The 23,004-nt window shown below is 38.5% G+C and overlaps 1 protein-coding gene across 1 annotated transcript in view; it reads right to left on the bottom strand.

The window, feature by feature from the left end:
- Positions 1 to 23,004, bottom strand: part of LOC127454388 (threonylcarbamoyladenosine tRNA methylthiotransferase-like) — a 594,560-nt gene that overhangs the window by 168,606 nt on the left and 402,950 nt on the right. Inside the window, exon 10 of the mRNA XM_051721568.1 lies at positions 21,283 to 21,428. Within this exon, the coding sequence (XP_051577528.1) occupies positions 21,283 to 21,428 (146 nt within the window). The remainder of the gene's footprint in view (positions 1 to 21,282; positions 21,429 to 23,004) is intronic.

The following is a 23,004-nucleotide window of genomic DNA, read 5'->3' as shown; positions in this document are numbered from 1 at the left end:
AACTTGATGGGACTCTATACCTGTAAATCAACTAAAATCACCTTTAGACAGGTTGATTAAAGTCACTGCAAAAATGTAAAGACAGGCAAATTTAGTTCTGATGGTCTAACATCAGTTGTTTTGCAGATATCACTTGGTTTGATATTTTGTTGTCTTGTCTATGCAAATTCATACATTAAGTCTATCTTAAGTGTATTAAATGACAAGTTCAGTTAGGAAACTCTACATGACGCGGCTGATAGGTCGAACAGGTGCACTTCGTCCTACGCACCCAATCAGAAGCTTTTCTCTTGGGTCAACATATATAAAGCTGCTACTCACCTCACGCAATACACCAGGAAATGGCTACAGCAGTGAAGTATGTGTAGCGTTATCCCTCCACCTCCCCAGCACCACCTGTCTAGATCTGCTTTACGGGGGGCTTATCTTGATGTCGGTACAGTAGCAAAAGCAGCATGTTTCTTCTGTCTCAGCAGCATCATGTTTTTGTGCCAACAGCAGCAGCATATTTACTCATGTCATGCAGCAGAATGCGTAAAACAGATCTAGTCCACCAAGACTAAGCTTCCATCGCTAACATTATAATCAATACAACATTTTTATCTATCTCCTAGAGTTCTCCTAACTGAACTGTATTAGTAATCTTGGTTATTGAACATGTAAAAAAAAAAATACAAAAATGACCCAACACCAGCCGCCTTTCTTTGGCACCATTCACTGCATAAACAGGTCTTAGGCTGATTTGATTTAAATGCTGAAACACTGTTCACAATTGAAAACTGGTATGCAAGACAGCATTGTACTTTAGAAATGGCACTGTTTGGAATAAAGGCTATCTCTAAGATTTTAAGCAGAAAACAAGAAGCCATGACAATGAGGAACAGCTCACACGTAGTGTTCATAAAGACTACACAGCCTTTTACTCTGAATATCATGTCCTTTTAGCAAATGCCACGACAAAAACGACAAGAATCACATATTTCTGTTTTATTCAGACCAATCTCAGTAAAAATATTCAGGTGTTTTCAGTAGAGCTGTAACATTGTATATTGTATAATCATGTTGTGATTATTTTTGCTAGCACTGCAATATTATAAACACTTAAGGCCAAAACAAATAGCATAAAATCACATTGAAACATCAGCTTTATGTTGAAAAGGGTGTGCAAAATCTACAAAGTAGCGCCATTGCTTTTGTTTTTGTTTATTTTTTATTATTATTTCACTGTGTCATTTTGCTCTTAAAAGTATTATTGTTAAGAATATTCACACTTGTTCTGTAATAATAATAATAATAATAAAAAAAAAAACACTAAGACATCTTTCAGTTGACCCAAAAGTGAATGGGTTTTACATTGTACCTAAGCTTCAAGTGGACTCAGAGCTAATTTTTAAATATTGAACATTGAAATATCATAATAAATTTGTACAATATTTGTCTTTTTTTTTTTTTTTCCACACGTTTTCAGGTTTAAATATTTAAACATACGGTCATTTCACAATTTTAATTTAAAATTTATTAATTGTGCACCTAGTGTACAGTTATCTATCCTCTTTTACTGTCACTTAAACTTTTAATCATTGGGTTAGATTTGTCCTACCGACAGCTGTTGACATTCATGTTCTGTAGTAAAAAAAAAAAAGAAAAGAAAAAAAAAAAACATTGGTTGACACACAGCTCTGTTTTGGCTACTCTACACGAATCTCGAAATAGAGATCTTGGCAGTGAAATTGGGCACCACAGAGGTCAATTCAGTCAGGAATGCGTGACTCTGCATCAGGGCTTGAGTTTGTGGAACAAGTATTTTATTGGTCTCACACTGCGCTCTTTGTCCTCTCCTGATTTTCTCATCCTCTGAACAACATTCTCATCCTCTATCCATCTCTCAGGAGAAGCTCTGAGCTATGGCACCCTGACCCCAGCTGGGAGAGCCCTCAGCAGACATGAGCACATAAGAGTCTTGTGTTTCTGTTGTGAGTGGAATCCGGCTCAAGATTAGCAGGTACTGAGCCTTGACCCTGCTAATGAAATTAAGTTGAGCCGTTTAGTGGTGGACTCACTTTTAAGAGGTGATAGTTTAAGCTGCATCAGAGAGTGGAAGGGATCATGATTTCAAACAGACTGAGATTAAGTGTCAAAAATAAACAATTGCACCCACATGCATACACTCACATACTACACAATGGTTCAATACATACACACATGGCATACCTGAAAGACAAAGGAAACAGTCTTTAACGTCTAAGTAAGATTTATGTATATGTAACTTATTTAGATGTTATTTAGCAACACTGTGAATATCACAATAATTTTAATACAATTCTTATTTGGACATTACGTTTCCTAAAAAAAAAGATTATTAGATATTATATTAGATATTAAACTCGATTCTTCCTTATCTTGCAGCTCTGGAGTATGAGCGCATTAAGTAGGCGAGGTTTTAATAGCATCTCTAATTTAAATTACAGTTAAATAAATGGTTTAAGAGCTGATATTGTGGGGCCTGGGTAGCTCAGCGGTAAAGACACTGGCTACCACCCTTGGAGTTCACTAGTTCGAATCCCAGGGCATGCTGAGTGACTCCAGCTGGGTCTCCTAAGCATTCAAATTGGCCCGGTTGCTAGGGAGGGTAGAGTCGCATGAGTTAACCTACTCGTGGTCACTATAATGTGGTTCGCTCTCGGTGGGGCGCATGGTGAGCTGTGCATGGATGCCGTGGTGGATGGCACTATATCTCCGCGGTAACGCGCTCAACAAGCCACGTGATAAAATGTGCAGATTGATGGTCTAAGATGTGGAGGCAGCTGAGATTAGTCCTCCGCCACCCAGATTGAGACAAGTCACTATGCCACCACGAGGACTTAGAGCACACTGGGAATTGGGCATTCCAAATTGGGAGAAGGGGAGAAAAATTTATATTTTCGATTTATTTCTGAGAAACAGCTCAAATAGTCTTTGTTAACTGATTTATTTATTTATTTATTTTTATTACCCAGGACTATTTGTGACAGTTATATTGCACAATGACAGACACAGTTGCGAATTTCAAAAATGTGTTTTGAACCTGATTGAAGAACAAAAACTGAACCATCATCAACAACAGCACCATTGATGGGCCTATTGTTTCAGTTAAAATATTTACATGTAAAACTGACTTATAAACCTAAGCTTAGGAATGGTTAACCAATTTCTTTAGACCTCAAACTACAGCGATCCAATACTAGAACCTTGCGGCACACTTAAAGATAAGGTACAGAGGTACCATTCGTTGTCTGTAAAAGTCTGAAGAAATAAGGTTGTATCTTAAAAATAAAATCCTGCATTTAATGGATCCAGTGAAGGTGCCAGCAGCCATTATCACTGTGGCTGTCCCTGACCTCAAGGCCAGTTTATCCCAGGCCGGCATAGCACAGCAATCTCTTCACTGTTAAACTGATCAATAAAAGGGAACTATTAGCTGGTGTTCTCAAAGAGTGCCTTTATTATGGTCAATGAAGCGAAGTTAACGAAACACTCTTTATCTACTTCCTGTTTTTGTCAGGCCTACATTTGCTGAACAAAGCTAGAACAGTTGAGGTGAAGTGTGGAGACACATATTGAGCTCTCTCACATGTAAATATAAAATGCCATGTCATTTCTCTGTTTCAGAACAATTGCTGAAAGCTGTGTATGTCATATCACTATGCAAAGTCTGTCTGAACAAAAATCCACAGTCATCTTCCCTCTTCAAAGCTTTGCATATGAAAGACATAATTTTATCCAAGCTTTTGGTGTGCTCTTGAGGGTATAAATGTTCTTCACATGCAATATAGTATGTAGCATCTGGCAGGGCAGACTGTAGGCCTCACTACAATTAACATCTCAAGACAACAAATGAGATTTTAAAAATTCGGATTATTTGAGTCACAGTGCATTAAAGGGTTAGTTCACCCAAAAATTCTCTCATGATATACAGTATTCACCCTCATGCCATCCAAGTGTATGACTTTATTTCTTATGCAGAACACAAAAATATTTTTAGAAGAATATCTCAGCATTGTAGGTCCACATAATGCAAGTGAATGGTGACCGAAACTTTGGAGCTCCAAAAAAAACACAAAGGCAGCATACAAGTAACCCATAAGACTCCAGTGGTTTAATCCATGTCTTCTGAAATGATCGAATTGGTTTTTGGTAAGAAAAAAAATCAAAATGTAACTCATTTTTAATGTACATCTTAGCATTTTATGGCACTTTTCCACTGCATGTTACAGTTCGACTCGACTCTGCTCGCTGTACTTTTCTTTGCTTGCTTTTCCACTGCAGTTTAGTGCCGCCTCAACGTGCATGGGATTATAGGCTGATCATCATAGTTGCACCACCTCTACTGCCGTGACATCACCTTAAACGTGATACAAACATTACTGACCATAAACAATACAACAACTGCTAGCTGTTAGCTACTAGCTCAATGTGCTGAATAAAGCAGTTGTTGCATGGTGATTTTACACAAGTGTAACAGTTAAATTGGTCTGGTTGTTTTAGAACGTTAACGTTCCACTAGCAGGGCACTCTCCCTCCCATTGCTCGATTGTCTATTGCCATAGATAGCATCCATTTGGTCGAACCACTTCCACTTTCTTCTGTTTGAACCACTCCGGCTGTTGTGGTCCTTAATGGTTCTGTAGTCACTTGTAAGTTTTTTTTAACTTTTTGTCAAATGCTTTTGCTATCTTTCTAATGCAATGACATCCATTAATTTTGGCTAGTATTTAGCTCAGTGTCCAAATACATTTTTGTAAGCTCTAGTACCATAATACTTTAGAACTAATGAAAGCAGCCCTGTGACAGGGCAGACAAAGTGCAAAACACATTGTATATTGTTAAGAAACAGGTGTTTTTTTTTTTTAATTCTGAGAATACACTTTGAGAGGGAGATAATGCTTAAGGTAAGGTTCAAGTTATTCCAGTTACAACTGAAGGATGTCAAGTTCAGCTTGCTCTGAGACTGAGACTGAGAGAGAGAGAGAGAGAGAGAGAGAAAGTGGGGGGCCTGAGTAGCTCAGTGGTAAAAGACGCTAGCTACCACCCCTGGAGTTCGCTAGTTCACTAGTTCGAATCCCAGGGCGTGCTGAGTGACTCCAGCCAGGTCTTCTAAGCAACCAAATTGGCCCGGTTGCTAGGGAGGGTAGAGTCACATGGGGTAACCTCCTCGTTGTCGCTATAATGTGGTTCATTCTCGGTGGGGTGCCTGGTGAAATGGCGTGAAGCCTCCAAACGCGCTATGTCTCCGTGGCAATGCTCTCAACAAGCCACATGGTAAGATGCATGGGTTGATGGTCTCAGATGCGGAGGCAACTGGGATTCGTGGGATTCAATGTTTCATTTTCTGGCTGGTCAATAAACTCAAACAGAGCAATGCTTTGAAAGCACTACAGAGCCTAAAACCAGTTACACAAATGACAGCACTCGCTCAGGCGACAAAACAAGAACAGTTTGTGTTGTAAGTGACAGAAAACAGACAGAGAGAGAACGTTTATGGGCCGGTGCTGTCTGCAACACAGAAAGCATGTGCGTGACACAGTGAATGTTATTAGACATCAAGCCAATTATTATACAATTGTGCCAACGTGTGTTTGTGTGTGCTGTGAGTCAGCACGTGGCATAAACTGGATGAAACCATAATGACTCAAATCAAACAGAGATTAACGATAGGGCCGGTGACAGAGAGAAACACAGACACAAACAGTTGGGCGAGGTGGAGTGACAGTAATCCGGCCTGTAATCAGAGCTGAGGAGGTGGGCAGGCGTGTGGCGGGAACCAGCGCAGGAGGAACAAGTTTCAGGATGCAAACAGCATGACTCAGGGCTGCATGTGAGCTCAGCGTGTGCCAGGCAGCGGGAAATCCCGCCAGTTAGACGTGAGAGCGCGAAAACCTCTCCTTCTCCCTCTCTCACAAGGGACCCTGCTCCCTCGATACTCTCCGGTCTCTTCTGTATGTGTGAAACATTAACCTGGCCTCGGGCTCACTCCTCTCAAGGAAGTGTATACACGTGTGCATATACACACACGCTAGGCTCAGTGCTTACACAGACACTTGGCTCCCCCTATGTTGGAAATAAGTAAGGTATGAAATATGCTCCCTAAAATGGAAAAAAATTAAAAAATTACATTTCACATCACTTAAAGGGGTTATTGCATGCAACACTTTACTCATGTAAATTAGATTTCATGTAGGTTAAGTTTATAATAGATTTCAATTACCCACTCTCTCTAAACATTTTATTATTTACACCACTATCCTAGGAAAAATGTAATATAGTAATCTAGAAATCACTTACTATTCTGTATAGTCACAGTCCAGATGTGATAAAAACTCAAACCGCGTCTCCCATTGAAGTCACGCAGCAGCTCTGCTCACCCTTTGCACACACATATGTGAAACAGGCGATACTCTTTGTATACTTTTTTGGCTTTGTTATTTATGTTGAGGGAATTGACAAATTAGCACAATTCTCTGAGTAGCAGGCTAGCAGCTACAAGTTTGTTTATTCTCTTCTGCGTCTCATTGCTTTGTGCATCATATGTGTTTAACCAATCACAGGTTGCTGCACCTCCCAAAGGTGCCCTCATCTCCCAAAACGTACGTACCCCAGAGTAGGAGATAAAGAGTCCCTCTAAACAACTAAGAGTATCTATAGTTCCTCATGAGCAAAAATGACGAAAAGTGTCTAAAACAGACTTTAGTTCCAGCAATGGGAAAGGGCCTCTGTTCGTATATTGTCAGTTTAGGTATTCATGAAAGCAAAGTCATCAGGTGCTTGTCATCCATATCAGTGAGTGAAAAACATTTAAAAAATATATTTCTTACTGTGTTCAGTTAGCTTCTGGGCCCACATGATAGGAATATGATAACAAATTCTTGCGCAAAGTACCATGGTTTTACAATACAAATACACCATATAGAAGCCCTTGCAATACCATTACATTTTGGATACCAACGTGATGGTAATTCCATGTCCAAGTGACATTTAGTATCAAGTGGTATTTATGGTATGTATTGAAAGACCGTGGTTCTGAAATGAAAGTAGATAGTAATACAATGGTCTTTGTATTCCTATAGTACTTTATTGTAAGGTTAGCTCTTTAAAAATAAATATTTTGCCGGTGAAACTGAGTGGCTCAAAATTCCACACAGGAGTTTTTTTTACTTACATATGTTATTTCTCCTGAAAGGCAAATTATTATATAGATTAAATGTTTTGTGGCTTGACTGGGCCACTCTGCACAGCAAATAGAAAGCTCATTTTCTCACGGGCAGAAGCAGAGCGAATGACAGAGTGTTATTAAAGCTAAAAACAAGGTAAAGGATCAAAATGAAAAAATAAATAAATAAATAAATACTACATGATTTGGCAGGTAGTAACAAGGCTGTTAAAGATGGATTATGACATGTGGAGTGTAAATGTATTAGATGATCAAACAGAAAGTTAAACATCAACGTGAGCCCAGGTAACACACTGCCACCATCTTGCTGCCCTTAGCACAAGGACAGAAACATTGGTGAAATCACAAAGTATTTGAGAAATGTAATGACTAACTACAAATACATTATCGCCTCTGAGCTGTTTGTCTAGCGAGTGCAACAGGCTACAGAAGGGGAAAGAAAGAGAGTCGCTCTGTAAATATCAGGCTAGAAGTCTAGGCGTGACATCGCTGCATCTGCATGCTGAGAAACTTGCTTCAACACCTCTCGGCATAATTAAAGTGTGAGACGTGCAAGCGCGCTCCCGACGGAGTGTTACCAAGAGTCGCATGTTTGGCGGAGGGCCAGCTTCAGTTATTGGCCCGCAGACTGAAAGAGCAGCGGATTGTCTTCACTTGACTCTCACATGCACTTATGATCTGAATAATGAATCACAAGTAGCATTCGACTCAGGGAGAGTTTGTGTGCATTCAAAACACACCTGAGCTCAGAGCTTTTGAGATGTTTTAAAACAGCTTCTTGAACTGATGCCTTATCTCTGATAAACATTTTATCACATTTTGAACACATATGTAAAGGACATGCACACAAGCATGGAGGCGATCGGAAATTACACATTTTACTGCTTTTCCTTCTTCTCTATGCCTATGGGCACTGCACAGGGCCAACAACATTTTCAGATTTTCAAAGAATGAAGAAAGGAAGAAGGAAGGAAAATGCAAATAATAAAAGGGAATGAATTAACAGATGAATGAATGAATGAATATTCTGTTTGACAGGCATGGCTTTGAATGCCTTAATGATCTAGCAGAATATTATGCCTGTTTTGACATTCGTTTATCTTCAACAACCAGTATGCCAATCTTGAAATCATGAAAAAAGCTGTATTTTTTTTTACGCTCATTTAATCTGTTAACAAGACTGAGACCACCCACAATTTGGCATTGTCTACAGTGCATCTGTTCCACAGATACTGCCTTGGCGACCACTCGTGAAGATCTTCTCATGTTATCATTGCTTCAAAAGACTGATGCTCATCCAGACCCAGACATTTATAGGACTTAAAACAGGTTTATTTGCATAACACCTGTGCGTTCAATTATGTGTAGAGCGGTCAGAGATCCACAGTGATTTTACAATGTTCAAAAATCCACCCCTTTGTATTTCCCCCCCACCCCCCCAGTTACAAGCCTTTAGTCACAGCCTCGTGCCTTAGTACAGATGACCATGCTTTGTTTAAAGGCTATCAGATGACTCATCTGTTGGTTGAGGTGAGGAAAACTTGAGCCTGATGGACTGATTCTAAGTAGTGAGGAGAGTTTGAGTTGATCAGGTGGTGAACAAGGTTCCTTGTCCGCCACAGCTGTTCCTTAAGTTTTCCGCAGCTGAATAAGAGGGTCTCCCACAAGCCTAATGGGAAAGAACATCTGTGGCCTTTTTGAGAGCTTCCTGTCATGGGTCAAATGAGTAGAGGCCCATGAGATGCTCTCCACATAATTTATCTTTCAGCCCTGAGGTGGTACTTCATCTGCCAATGTTGGCCAACGTCCCCACCAGGACCCTGACACATGGGCGGCCCTTCAGGACTTTACTGTGAACTCTGGGATGGAAGTGGTCTTCTGAGAGTTCACCACACATAGAACCAACCATACTACTACTCTGCTTTGTCTCCTCAGGTCATACGCATCACTTGTTTTGAAAAGTGTCAATGCCATCTTATGGTTCTATACCTCAATTCAACTAAGAATATGCATGTCATATTAAAAAAATCTCCACGGATTTAAAGGTGAAGTGTGCCTCTAACAGTACCAAACAAGATTACAAAAATAATTATAGTTATAAAACAGCTTTCCTGAACACACCCACTGTCTGCTATTGGCTGTCAAAATGAAGTCTCTCCCAAAACCTCACCTCATTGGTTGAGCCAGTGTTAAGCTGGCTGAGACACTCAACAAATGTTTTGTTTTTACACACTGAGACTCTGCCACACTATTACACTTTTGTATTACAAATCAATTACATTAAAACATAAAACATTTTGTTGCATTTACGCTTCTCATCCACACTAACACGGCATTTTCTTCAACTGACAATAGACACTTTCAAAAATACTATTACCGTATTCTTTGAAAAACGACGTTAGAAAACAACTAAGGGTCTACAAAAGATATTATAGCAAAACATGGGGTGGCTCTAGGAAATGTCTTCATATCTGCACACATCTATATCCATGTGCTCCTTGAGTAAAAGTTAATTTTTTGGGTTTTCAGTATAATAGAATTTGCTAGAATGACATTCCATTGTGCACTTTCAAGTAACGTGATAACTGTTTGAGGAAGTCTATTTTCCAAAGATAAGTAAATTAGCTATAAAAAACAACAACACATGGAATTATGGGTGGTGTTGGAGGTGGGGGGTTAATGAATGAGGAGACTGATCACTCAGCTCGGAAGCATCTTTAATGAATTCTCAGCGATAATACCAGAGAACCAGACTCATCTTGAGCTCGTTCCACATCGGGTGAGTCCACTTATTCCACATTACTGCTGCATTCATCACACACTAGTGTCATTAGCCCTATTCTCCAGACTGGAGTTCAAATCACTTTAATTTAGCGTGAGAGAAGGTTATTGTAATAGCCCAGGCTTTTATGAGTCCTACTCGGTAAGGCTTAAACTCCTCTCAGACAGGATGACAAGCCTGCCGGAGCTGATGACTTTGGATTGTAGGAAAAAAATATATAAATATATTATAATGACTGTGGGTAAGTTGAGGGGAAGCAGAAAAAAATGGGATTTGTTGGCAACCTGGTTGCGAAAAAAAGAAGTTCGCAAGACAAGTGTATTACATCCAAATTATTTTCATCCCTGTTGGGGGGGGGGGGGGGTGGATTATGTTTGCTAGTTCTAGCTGGATTAGAATGGCCTAGATGGTCTCCCAGCCTGGTATAGCTGGTTTTTAAGGCTGGTCAAGCTGGTCTCCAAGCCCGTCTAAATTGGTATTCAGCTGATCTCGAAGCCTTGCCAAGCTGGTGTTCAAGCCTGGCAAAGCCGGTCTCCAAACCTTTCCAAGGTGATCTTCAAGCCAGGCCAAGCTGGTCTTCAGCTGGTCTAGCTGTTTTCCGAGCCTGGCCAAGCTGGTATTCAGCTGGTCTCAAAGCCTGGGCAAGTTGCTCTTCAGTTGGTCTCCAAGCCTTGCCAAGCTGGTCTTCAAGCCTGGCCAAGCTGGTCTTCAAGATTGGCCATACTCGTGTTCAACTGGTTTAGCCGGTCCAATTGGCAAGTTAACAAAACTCCTCTATAACCAGCAAACCAAGCCAGACTGACTTCGCTGGGAGGCCAGCTAAGAACTGCAAACAAGCTTAGGCTGGTTTAAGCTTTTCAGCAGGGTGATATTAAAAGAAAATTCTTCTTTCTTCTATAAAAAAAGTGACTACGATTCTTGACCAGAGTCTCATCTCGTTCCTTGAGTTGTGATAACCAGTAACTGTACCCCAACTGTGTCATGTGGGAACGTTTGCCTCTCCCATATCCACCATGGCTCTCAGGCAAGACCGCCAGAGAACCAACACACACATAAAACAGCTCTCCAAAAACACTGAAATTACCTTGGTCTCTCACGTTCTGACATCAAATACTTTGCTTTTTTAAACTTCACTTGTCTAAAACATTCAGCCGTCAACAGAATAGTGGAGTTATTTATTCAGGATCTTGATGTTGTAATAAGAGCTGAGATGTCAGGTTTGCTGAAACTACTCTTTGTCACCTGATAAGGCAACAGGCATTTGACCTCCATGACCTGTACAGCACTGATGGTGCTGCTGTTGGTAAAGAGAAGTCTGTTTGTCTCAGAGGTGGAAGGGGCAGCAGACCGTTTGTGTGAAAGATAAGAATCATAGCTGGGGCCTCTTCCTGGGCCGCCTACAAATGACCGGCCCTGACCCCCTTTCAGGTCTTAAACATGAGTGATGGAGCGAGTAGCACATATGAATGACCCAAAATTGAATTAACACACAGAACAGAGCTCTCAATATGTGGCATTGTTTGATGCAATGCAGCCTGGTGCTATTAAGGTCATTTTACACATCTTGAATCAACATTCTCCAAAGTATTGGACTCTATGGAGCGCGGTGTCAAGCTACAGCATAATCCCTTGCTGCCATGTGGCTCAAACACTATAATGCAACACATAAAACAGTAAAAAAAAAAAAAACTTTGACTCTCGCACATTCGAAACACATCCAATCACTACTTGACAATTCACATGACATATCATTAAGTGGGCAGTGATGGTGAGAGAAGAAAAAAAAAAGGATGGGAAAGAGACTGGGTGTATCAGGGTATAATGAGTTGTACGGCCCAATGGCGAAAGTATATTATACTATTCAGAGAGAATCCCCCAAAAAAATAACAACAATAATAATAATACAAATAAAAATAAATAAATGCATGGCAGAAAGTCATAAATGTTATGCATTACATTTGATTTCAATATTTTTGTTGTTTACTCTATACACTTCCCGCTATTCTCGCTGCCTAGCAACCTTGTAATCTCACCCTTCCTTGACGCTATCTGCGATGCTTTCACAGCTCTGCATGACATATCAATTGAAAGGTGCATTAAAGCCATGATTTGAGTTGTGTTAAAGTACCTATAGGTAATAATCTATGAGGTTTTGTGGAAGCCCTGTTGTAAGTAGTATGGGCGTCTGGGTTTCTGATATTTTAGTGCAGACAATACAGACACCAACCTTCAGTTCCAGACAAGCAATATAAATCTCACTACTCATTCAATTGCAGAGGCAGATGAGAGCATGAGAATACACAAAATCTTCTGCAAAGGTTGAATACACATCTGGTCACCCTTTAACTCAATGTTGAACGTAGTGAAAGTGGGCAGGCAGGGAAGCTAGGAAAGTAAATCCCTTAACTAGGTTGGGAGTGTCACATTTATGAGGCGCAAACACTGCTGGCAGGTGGTTGAATCCTACTGTGTTCGTTTGCCATTGTAATATTCCATGAATGCTTATCTGCTGTATAAATGGAATCAAAAGATACTGATATGACTAATCACACATCTTACCTAAATCAACATCAAGATTTGCACCTGTTAATCGCCATCTGTTGAAAAGTGGCAGAATAGAGCATACAAATTACACCCATAGAAACACCCAGAGCCTCAAAGTGAGCCCTGTTTTTTTGTTTGTTAGAGGAATAGTCAAAAAGGCATTTTGACAGAATTTTCATTTTTGGGATAACTATATTTTTCTACTGCCCTACAATGCCAAAACTCAAGGACAATTTTTGATTGCACATCCAAATGTGGATTATAAAAAAAAAAATAAATAAAATAAATAAATAAATAAATACTTGAATTTCTCTGAATGTGAGCATATTTTAGCCATTGCACATCAGTATATCTCTTGTCTCTCGCATACTGCTTTCCATTTTTGGATGCCTTCAAACCAAAATGGCAGCCACACTCATTAAAGGCAGCCAATGAAAACAATCCAAGACGGTCAAGGTTGTCTAAAAGGTCTCGGTGCAGATTTCAGGGTCTGCTTGCTTTTGTTGCCGCACACTCAGACTCTATAATGGGTTTTGAATTCCTGCCTTGACTTGTCCAGGAGTTATCAGGGCAGTCAGAGCCAACACAATCTGGAATGTGGGTCAGCAAGAGTGCTACTTTATGTGAGAAGAAACGGTCTGGCTAACCTTGTCAGACTTACAGCCTTGGCCCTGATTGAGCTCCTCTGTGAGAAAAAGAGAAAACAGTTCTTTTTTAGACAGCTGTATTAAAAACGGCCAGCTTTAATAGCAAGAGCGTAGACATGACACTTAAGACCCTTAAAGGAATAGTTCACCAAAAAAATGTAATTATCTCATAATTTACTCACCCTCATGCCATCCCAGATGCAGAATACAAACATATGTTTTTTTAGAAGAATATGTCAGCTCTGTAGGTCCATACAATTCAAGTGAATGGGGTCAAACACTTTCAAGCTCCGAAAAGCACATAAAGGCAGCATGAAATAAATCCATAAGACTACACTGATTTAATCCATGTCTTCTTAAGAGATACAATTCTGGGTGAGAAAAAAAAAAAAAAAATATATATATATATATATAAAATTATTTATTTTTCTTTATATCTTGCCATTCCAGTCTCTAGGCACAATCATGATTTCACGCTCGATTACACTTCCTAGCACTTGACACGCACAGGGTGCCAAAAGGTGCAAGGAAGTGTAATCAAGCTTGAAATCATGATAGCCAGTCTTATTTAAAGTTTTCGATGCCAATTACTTAGTGTATGGACCCACAGATCTGAAACTTTCTTCTAAAATCTTTGTTTGTGTTCTGCAGAAGAAAGAAATGCAATGCATATCTGTCTTAGGGGCCTTTCACACTGGCAGTTTAGTCCGAACATATATATATATTGGGGGGCATCAGAAAATGGTTTGAGTTCCAGGGCTGAGAAATAATGTTATAAGTAACATTGCTAACACTGTTCTACATTACAGAGAAATACTAAACTGTAATAATGAGACTTTAAAATATACATTTTACATGTGCGCGCACGAAGCGAGCCACAGCGACACCGGCAAAAGCGGTAATGATTTTGAATGTGTTGGAAAAAACAGCAAGGAGACTGTCTGAACATTTTGTTAATTTATAGAGAGAAATGCACATTAGGGTTGTGCCGACAGACGATGATCTCGGGGATAAACGATAGTCAGAGTGATCGCCAATAGCTGATGCCTTTGACGATGTCAAGACGATATTTGGCTCGTTTTCCCACTAATGTATAAAATTATTATTTTAATTATTAGGCTATTATTATTATCAAATTAATATTACAAATAATTTGCCCGTAGACACACAGACATGTGCTTGAAGAAACACTTTATTATATTAAGAACAGATGACAGAAAAGCCGTCTATGCGCATGTATGTTTGTACAGAGGCGTGCAGTCTCATGGAACACGCACATGCAAAAGCTTCTCACTCTTTCTTTGTTTCTGTCTTCTGATTTTTTTTGTTTTTTGTTGCAAGAACAGTATCGTCTATGAGTGCTGCAAATGACCTCACACATCTCAGCTCAGGAGGTGCTTTGAGTTCAGTTCACTTTATTTCCACAGAGCAGTTCATTGTGAGAGCAACTCTGCAGCCTATACATCTGTGATTAAATCATAAAATAATACAAAAACACGTTCACCTCAAACCATGATTTATATTTCAGTGATTATTTTCATCATTATAATTATTATTTTCACATATATAATTGTTTTTATGTCTTCGTTTGTCCAAGTAATTTTCCGCAATGATGTTAAGACGGATACTTGCCTGACGGTAAATGGAAGGTTACTTTATATATATATATATATATATATATATATATATATATATATATATATATATATTATTCTTTTATCAATTCATTGTTTTATTTGCTTTTTCGTTTCGAGTGCAATTTGAATTTAGAAATGTATTTGATTACAGTTTTTCGTTTTTTAAATAAATTAATTTAATTTTCAATGCAAAATCACTAAAGCAAGAATATTCATATATATATATATATATATATATATATATATATATATATATAAAATGTTATTATTATTATTTTTTTATTTTTTTTGGACAACAAAATACCCGTCCGGTAGAGAATGCACAGATGAAGTAGGTTCTTTGCCAGAGAGATGTTGTAAAGCCATCTTTCAAAAAGTTGAACAACACGCATTTTAATTGCACTTGTCTTTTTCCAGATTCATTTGAAATTTTAGTTAAAATAAATAACAAAAGTTTGAAATCAAGGTGTCTTGCTTTATTGTGTAGGGTTAACCCTAACCCTGCTTAATGAAAATTACCCCATAGTACCACCTAGCCTCTAACCAGCGGTAATACCAGTGTTCGTCGGTTTTCCTGTGTTTTTCTTTTTCTTTCTGCGACCAACCGACCAATCAAAACTTGGTTGACCAAGATTCTTCTCATCGACTAACGTTTGGTCGACTATCAGGGGGCAGCCCTAAACACTACCAACTACTTTGTACAAGGGTCTGCACTTGTTCAGGAAGTAAAATAACAAGCACATCAAATTTTGCAGATTTAGACATAATGACATTTGCACAGCACACAGATGCACCATGAGTTTCAACTTTGACCCCATTTGCTGCTAACCTTTCAAAGCAACAACCAATGATTTCAGGAACATTTGCACATATTAAATGTGCACACATCCTGCTTTCTTTCCAGACAAAGTTGTAAATTTGCCATTCCGTGACACTTTCTGCAACAATTGTCATGTGGAAGGCAAAGCAGAGCTTGACACTGCCATTGTGTGGAGTGTTGATGCCCCGAAACAATATATGTTGGACAATTGTGGACAATAAAAGAGCAAAAAATTAAATTAAAAAATAAATAAAAATAATACAATAATAATAATAATAATAATAATACAAAAAATAAATAAATAAAACAAAAAATACAATATAACCAACATATCAGAGATTTGGGGCGGGCTCTTTTGGGCTGATGATCAACCACCAGAAAAGCCTAGCAAATGCATAGCAACACAAAATAATATTAATAATACTCCTAAAAAAATAAAATTATATTATATATATATATATATATTACCAGAAAACCAGAAAATGTCTTGAGATAAAAACCCTGATATATTAAGGTGTGGTAACCATGGTATAAGTGGAGTAATTGACTCCAGCCAATTCAATTATTGAAAAATAATGCACACCCGAGGTGCAATGGTCACTCCACTGTGCATCATGACCGCATTACCACCTCGGGTGTGCATTATCTTTAAATAAATTTACTCCCTGTCATAAATTATTCCTTACATAACGAGCTGGATAAAAAAAAAAAAACAAAGATGCCACTGACCAATCAACTCCCTTTCACATGCATCTCTTAACACTTAATGTGAATATACATGAAAAGCACTGCAGATTTTACTATTTATAATTACATGACATTACTAGAATACTCTCTTCTGATTGGTCAATCACAACATCCAGTTGTCTGATACCACATAATTATTTATGTGGTAAGTAGCCATGTAATAAGCATTATAATATACATTCATCTGGTCATTAATGCAAAATTAACCCTGACAGGATGGTCAGACACCTGACACGGAGCGGAGGAGTCCTGCCTCACCCACACACAAATGTGTATGTGTGTAGGGTTGGCTGTAGATTATCCCTTACTTAATTAAAACAGGGTATTCTAATGTGCATAATATGTTTTTTTCTCTGAATGTTATAACATGCCTTCGACATTGTGTTGCACAATTTAATATATCTAGAAACCCACAGGATCACTATTTCATTACGCGCCACATAATGAAGCATCAAGCACATTTATTTGTCTGGTAAATCACTGTATACACTATACATGCTACAAAAATCAGCAACAAAATAGTCCATTTCTGTTAGCTTTATGTGTATATATATATATATATATATACACACACACACACAATATATACACACATACACACCGATCAGCAACAACATTAAAACCACCTGCATAATATTATGTAGGTCCCCCTCGTGCTGCCAAAACAGCGCCAACTCGCATCTCATAAGACACGGGCTGGAGTATTTCTGTAACTGCTGATCTCCTGGGATGTTCACACAGTCTCTAGAATTTACTCCGAATGGTGCCAAAAAAACAAACAAAAAAAAAACAGCCAGTGAGCAGCAGTTCTGTGGACGGAAATGCTTTGTTGATGAGAGAGGTCAACAGAGAATGGCCAGACTGGTTTGAACTGCCAAAGTCCACGGTAACTCAGATAACCGCTCTGTACAATTGTGGTGAGAAGAATATCATCTCAGAATGCTATTCTGAGATGCGGGTTGGCGCCACGAGGTGGACCTACACAATATTAGGCAGTTGGTTTTAATGTTGCGGCTGATCGGTGTGTATATATATATATATATATATTATATATATATATATATATATATATATATATATAGACATAAATTGGTACTTTTATTCACCAAAGTGGCATTCAACTGATCACAATGTATAGTCAGGACATTAATAACATGAAAAATGACTACTACAATTAAAAAAAAAGAAAAAAAAAAGAAAGAAAAAAGAAAAAAGGTTCAGAACTTCTTAAACTACTTCAAAGAGTTCTCATCAAAAAAATCCTCCACGTGCAGCAATGACAGCTTTGCAGATCCTTGGCATTCTAGCTGTCAGTTTGTCCAGATACTCAGGTGACATTTCACCCCACACTTCCTGTAGCACTTGCCATAGATGTGGCTGTCTTGTCGGGCACTTCTCACGCACCTTACAGTCTAGCTGATCCCACAAAAGCTCAATGGGGTTAAGATCCATAACACTCTTTTCCAATTATCTGTTGTCCAATGTCTGTGTTTCTTTGCCACTCTAATCTTTTCTTTTTGTTTTTATGTTTCAAAAGTGGCTTTTTCTTTGCAATTCTTCCCATAAGGCCTGCACCCCTGAGTCTTCTCTTTACTGTTGTTCATGAAACTGGTGTTGAGCGGGTAGAATTCAATGAAGCTGTCAGCTGAGGACATGTGAGGCATCTATTTCTCAAACTAGAGACTCTGATGTACTTATCCTCTTGTTTAGTTGTACATCTGGCCTTCCACATCTCTTTCTGTCCTTGTTAGAGCCAGTTGTTCTTTGTCTTTGAAGACTGTAGTGTACACCTTTGTATGGAATCTTCAGTTTTGTGGCAATTTCAAGCATTGTATAGCCTTTATTCCTCAAAACAATGATTGACTGATGAGTTTCTAGTTTGTTTGTTTTTTTTGCCATTTTTGACCTAATATTGACCTTAAGACATGCCTGTATATTGCATACTGTGGCAACTCAAAAACAAACACAAAGATCATGTAAGCTTCATTTAATGAACCAAATATCTTTCAACTGTGTTTGATATAATGGCAAGTGATTTTCTAGTACCAAATTAGCAATTTAGCATGAAGACTCAAGGATAAGGTGTTGGAGTGATGGCTGCTGGAAATGGGGCCTGTCTAGATTTGATCAAAAATGACTTTTTTTTCAAATAGTGATGGTGCTATACAGTAATTTGTGATTAGTTGAATGCCACTTTGGTGAATTAAAGTACCAATTTCCTTCCGAAACAGCAAAATATGTACACTATTCCAAACTTTTGGCCGCCTGTGTGTGTGTGTGTGTGTGTGTGTGTGTGTGTGTGTGTGTATATATATATATATATATATATATATATATATATATATATACATACATACATACATACATACATACATACATACACACACACACACACACATACATACACACACACCAATTCATTGTGAAACATGGCATGTTCCATGCTGAAATGTCTAAAGGCAAACTTCAGTGCTGGAATGTTCTATGATTCAAACATTATTATGTTTTCATAATGCTTCTGTTGATATTGAATGACACACTGAATATATTTTGTCATGCATCCATCTCCTCTGAAATATGTGTAAAAACCTCTGATAAACAACCTTGACTCAATTCAGATAAGTGCTTCAAACATGGCAAACAAAATTGACTTCTTATCCTGATCAAGGGCTTAAGAAATAGACACAGCACCAGATATCAACCTCAGCAACTTTGTAATCTTGTCAACCCGCCGGGCCTAAAGTATTACTAATATGCATGTGGTGCTCTATATTTTGAAAGTATTTGTAATCATACTGCACAAACATAAATAGATCCATAAATAGGTCAAAAGACAGATTATATACAGGTCCTAATTCTGTGATGGCACGAAGCTGCCCTTACAATCCGAACACAGTAAACACGGGTTATCTGTATTGGTACATACTAATATTGTAGCATTTGTGCAATTTTAAACTGGAATGCAATCTGATCATGTGACAAGTATTATGGACAGTTCTGAGACACAGTTTTGTGCACAGCATCTCTCCAATCTCACTGGCTAGTTCATATAATGCTGTCAGCCCACATGACAGCTGTCAGGAAAAGCTATCCGACTGCTACCGCAATGAAGCCAGAGACACCAGCCCACGGCAATCATATCAAGGCCGAACCAGCAACAAGTTACCCAAACATCTTCAAACGCATGTCTGCCACAAAAGCTGATTATATCAGGAAATTCAGGGTTTAACTCAAACTGAAAGTTCATACAAAATGAAAACACCTCCTTCAGATTTTTCTAAAAAAAAAAAAAAAAAAAAGATATGAAACTTTTTTTTGAAAATTGTCTGACTTAACTCATTCTTAAGATTCAAAAGCACCGATGAAGGGTAAACCCCCTTCTCTTTTCCAGTGTAGTTTATTTATCTCGTATCTAGCTAGCTTTTTATGAGGAAAACCATGGGTGACCATACTTCACAAAGTGTATACTGATTTTCCAGTTACTGCTTAGCTCATGTACCCATACACTGAACAGAGGACCCTGAGCAACTAGTTCAGCTAGCAGGCCACATTCCACCATTAGCACATCCTGCAGCTGCATGCTAAGTGTAATTGTGCATAGAGCGTGATAAGAACCCTTAATGAGGGTCATTGTTTTCCACACTCTTCACACCTTCATCTGCCATAAATGGCTTATTTCACCTAATAAAACACAAATGCATTCACAAATTATTGTATTTCCTTATTTATTTTAACAGGTATAACATAGACATATTGAGATCTTTTTTGGGCAACATGTGTCTGTATGTTTTATACTGTAGCATTATGGAGGGTGCACTTGCCCATTCCCCTGGAACCGCCCCTACCAGGACCAAACCCTTTGCGCACTCCCTGGCCTTCACCATGCCCAGTCACGACAAGGACGCCACACAATCTAGTCTGTCAGGCCTGCAATACTTACATTCTGGGCTGCAGGTCTGGTAGCTCATCTAGATACTGACAACACAAGGTGGCAATCTAAGGGACATAGTGTCACTGATGTAAAGGCAGATGGTAATTTTGTCACAGCGTGAAAATAAGCATATTGTGGACTGACCATTGGCTGTATTGTCCATTAGATCTTCAAAGGTCACAATCCATTTGTCAGACCTAAATAAAGGCCTTTGAGAGGAGCACCTCCCTCCATTTAAAGCACAGAGCCATATATCACAGCACACATCAGCTTGAAAAAGCCCTGTAATCCATCAGAGCTCAACACATGTTGAGGGTACAAGTGACTGAGTTTGTGTGTGTTCGTAAGTCTGTCAGAGGCTGACATACAGGCACGGAGGTGGTATATGGGTACATCATCACCAATGAGGTGTTTGTCTCTAGCCCTCTGCTGAATACACAGTTAGGGTGGGACTAGTGTTAAACAATCCCACCCACGTGGTTGCTATGGGTGAGAGCATGCCACATCATGCATTTTAAAACATATACCAGCTCCATTGATTGTATCTCCAACAAATGCGCTTGTCTTGAGCACAATAATTGCAAAACATTAATGAAGAGCTTATTCCATCTTATCAAACTCATAAAAACTGGCATTTGCAAAATGTCAGGACTTAATCCATACTATTGAGCATAGTGTTTACTTCTTCCACAAGGTAAAACAAAGTTCCCCAACACATCCATTAAATAAATGTAGGCAAACATCTGGCAGTCAATCTCAGGTGTTTGCTCTAATAAAAAAAAAGAAAAAAAGAAGAAGAGATTTATCTGTGCTAATCTACACAACTGTAAGAACCAAATCATGACTTTGTCTGAGGTGAAAGGCAGCCAATAATCTTGGCTGTAAAAGTAATGTGGTATTTTTACTAGGTGACTGTGTGATTTGCAGGTATTCTGTTTGTTTGTTTAATTTTACAGCAGATACTCACTTCTGTTTCAAGAAGTCAATGACTCGTTTGAAGTCAGAACAGCAATACTCTCTCTTCATGTCCATCAGGACACTGTCAGATGCTGATTGGACAGGCACGTGGAGGAAGGAGTAGACTCGTGGGTGGTTAAGGATTTTAGCCATTTCCTGTAAGAGAGAGAAAGGGATGTGAGATATCCCACAACTATGATCCAATGGAAGACAGACAGAGCGAGATGGGAGCACTTTGAGCTGAAGAACATTACACTTAGGCTACATTTACAAAGTAAACCTAATGCACAGATCCAAAATTGAGATGCTTCTGATTTTGTTGCCCCATTTGGTCACTTTAATTTAAAGGAACAGTTCACCCAAAAATGTTGTCATTATTTACTCTTTCATTACAAACTCTTGCTTTTACTTTTACAGTGGAGAACAAAGGGAAATTGTTTAAAACAAATCTTTAAATAGCTTTTTTCCAATCATCATCCCTGTTAAGACTGAATACATTGTTAATACAATGTCAGGACAATTAGATTAATTAATCTAAATTAATCACAATTCATTGCATATCAATATTTGCTGAGAAAAGCCCAGAGGTAAAGATGATTTAAAATAATCACATGTTTCTAGTTTGAGAAATCGACGCCTCACATGTCCTCAGCTGACAGCTTCATTGAATTCTACCCGCTCAACACCAGTTTCATGTACAACAGTAAAGAGAAGACTCAGGGGTGCAGGCCTTATGGGAAGAATTGCAAAGAAAAAGCCACTTTTGAAACATAAAAACAAAAAGAAAAGGTTAGAGTGGGCAAAGAAACACAGACATTGGACAACAGATAATAGGAAAAGAGTGTTATGGATCTTAACCCCATTGAGCTTTTGTGGGATCAGCTAGACTGTAAGGTGCGTGAGAAGGGCCCGACAAGACAGCCACATCTATGGCAAGTGCTACAGGAAGTGTGGGGTGAAATGTCACCTGAGTATCTGGACAAACTGACAGCTAGAATGCCAAGGATCTGCAAAGCTGTCATTGCTGCACGTGGAGGATTTTTTTGAAGATAACTCTTTGAAGTAGTTTAAGAAGTTCTGAAATTTTTATTTATTTATTTTTCAAATTGTAATTTTTTTTCATGTTATTAATGTCCTGACTATACATTGTGATCAGCTGAATGCCACTCTGGTGAATAAAAGTATCAATTTCTTTCCATAAGAGCAAAATCTGTACATTATTCCAAACTTTTGGCCGCCAATGTGTATATATATATACACACACACAGTGCTGTGAATAAGTATTTTCCCCCATCCTGATTTCTTCTGTTTTTGTGTATATCTCGTGTATATATTGTTTCAAAATTTCAAACAAAATATAACATAAAACAAAGGTAATCAGAGTACACACAAAATACAGTTTGTAAATGATAATGCTATTTATTGAAGCAAAAAAGTTATCCAATACCAACTGGGCCCATAAGAAAAATTATTTACCCCTTAGCAGGGTTGGGAGGGTTACTTTTGAAATGTATTCCACTACAGATTACAGAATACAAGCTGTAAAATGTAATTTGTTACGTATTCCTTTAGATTACTCAAGGTCAGTAACGTATCCTAAATACTCTGGATTATCTTCTTCAGCACTGGTAGATTTTTTTCACTTGTTTTGACTATAAAAACTCTGCCAGTACAGTAGACAAAATACACATGTTAAAAATACATTCTCTGAAAAACCTAAATATCTTATGCA

The sequence above is a fragment of the Myxocyprinus asiaticus genome, chromosome 16 (assembly GCF_019703515.2).
Source record: "Myxocyprinus asiaticus isolate MX2 ecotype Aquarium Trade chromosome 16, UBuf_Myxa_2, whole genome shotgun sequence".
Taxonomy (NCBI): Eukaryota; Metazoa; Chordata; class Actinopteri; order Cypriniformes; family Catostomidae; genus Myxocyprinus; species Myxocyprinus asiaticus.
This window is presented reverse-complemented; position numbering and strand designations above follow the sequence as displayed.